The sequence below is a fragment of the Corvus brachyrhynchos genome, unplaced genomic scaffold (assembly GCF_000691975.1).
Source record: "Corvus brachyrhynchos isolate BGI_N302 unplaced genomic scaffold, ASM69197v1 scaffold155, whole genome shotgun sequence".
Lineage (NCBI taxonomy): Eukaryota > Metazoa > Chordata > Aves > Passeriformes > Corvidae > Corvus > Corvus brachyrhynchos.
This window is the reverse complement of record NW_008238434.1, coordinates 1,286,796-1,288,148: the sequence shown is the minus strand read 5'-3', so window position 1 is coordinate 1,288,148 and position 1,353 is coordinate 1,286,796. Positions and strand designations below refer to the sequence as shown.

Below are 1,353 nucleotides of genomic sequence, written 5' to 3'. Positions count from 1 at the left end.
GCCCTCCAGCGCACACTCGTCGATGTCTGCAATGGAAACGAGCTGCACACCCCGCACAGCGGTCACACACTCACCAGTGCCTTCAGCACCAGCAACTAGAAACACCTGACTGTGAATACATTCAGCTGTGAAATAATTAGAATACCACCAATAAATTGTATTCTTATAATGAGAAAATGGCCCAAATAAAACCTCTCCTTAGCAATTTAAGTGCCTTTTAAGGCATTTTAAAGCCTAAAATTATCTAAGGGGCATTTGTATCCAAGCCGTCCCCAGCAGCACCTCTCTTACCCTGACATGTTCTGCCATCAGCAGAGATGGTGAGGCCTTTGGGACAGGAGCAGTAGTAGGATCCCACGGCATTGTGACAGGTGTGGGAACAAGGATTTCCCACAGCACATTCGTCTTCATCTGGAACAAGAAAATATTTGAAAAACCAGTGAGACTTCAGAAGAAACTACTCCAATCTGATCCTTCCTCAGAGGGGTGCGACTGGGAAAGCCTACAGGACAAAACCAGATCCAGCAATTCGCTTCAATTGCAACCTTTCAAGAGGTAATGAAGTAAGTCCACAAAATCATTTCAGATGATTTCTCCCTAAAATAACCCTGACTCTAGAGAGACAGCCAGCTCGTGTACTTCTCTCCACCTCCATCCCCCGAGCGGGAACATGTGGGCTCTTGTCTGAGGTGCCAACACTCATCCTTTCCTCCACACAGGTCACCCAAGTCCTTTGTTGCTCTGCAGGCTCAGCAGAGCCTGATGCTTTGTGTCCTCTAAGTGTACCTGAGGTACTGATGTAAAAGCTGTCTGGGCACTACTCATATTGTAGGTGAGGACAGAAGTAAAGTCTTCAACTACCCTTGGATCCACACCCTTTTAGCAAGGATAACTCACACTTTTTGAAGTACATACTTTGAACTCTAAATAAAAGGGATGTAGGTTCTGGTGGTTTAATAATGTGTCTAGCTCTGGAGCCACAAGCACAAGGTGGACATGGACCTCTTAGAGCAGGTCCAGAGGAAGCTATGGAGATGCTCCAAGAGCTGGAGTCCCTCTGCTCTGGAGCCAGCCTGAGAGAGCTGGGGGTGCTCACCTGGAGAAGGGAAGGCTTAATGGATACTTTAGAGCCCCTTCCAGTGCCTAAAGGGGTTCCAAGAGAGTTGGAGAGGGACTTGTCACAAGGACCTGGAGGGATAGGACACAGGAAATGTCCTCCCACTGCCAGAGTGCAGGGATAGATGGGATATTGGGAAGGAATTGTTCCCTGTGAGGGTAGGGAGGCTGTTGGGGTCTCCTTCCCCGCCGTGTAGCCCTGGGAGAGGGGCCCTGAGGGGCCAGACACGGGGCTTC

At 49.2% G+C, this 1,353-nt stretch overlaps 1 protein-coding gene across 1 annotated transcript in view; it reads right to left on the bottom strand.

Annotated features, from left to right (window-relative positions):
* Nucleotides 1–1,353, bottom strand: part of HMCN1 (hemicentin 1) — a 185,525-nt gene that overhangs the window by 15,724 nt on the left and 168,448 nt on the right. Inside the window, 2 exon segments of the mRNA XM_017736452.1 lie at nucleotides 3–26; nucleotides 292–411. Coding sequence (XP_017591941.1) covers nucleotides 3–26; nucleotides 292–411 — 144 coding nt within the window.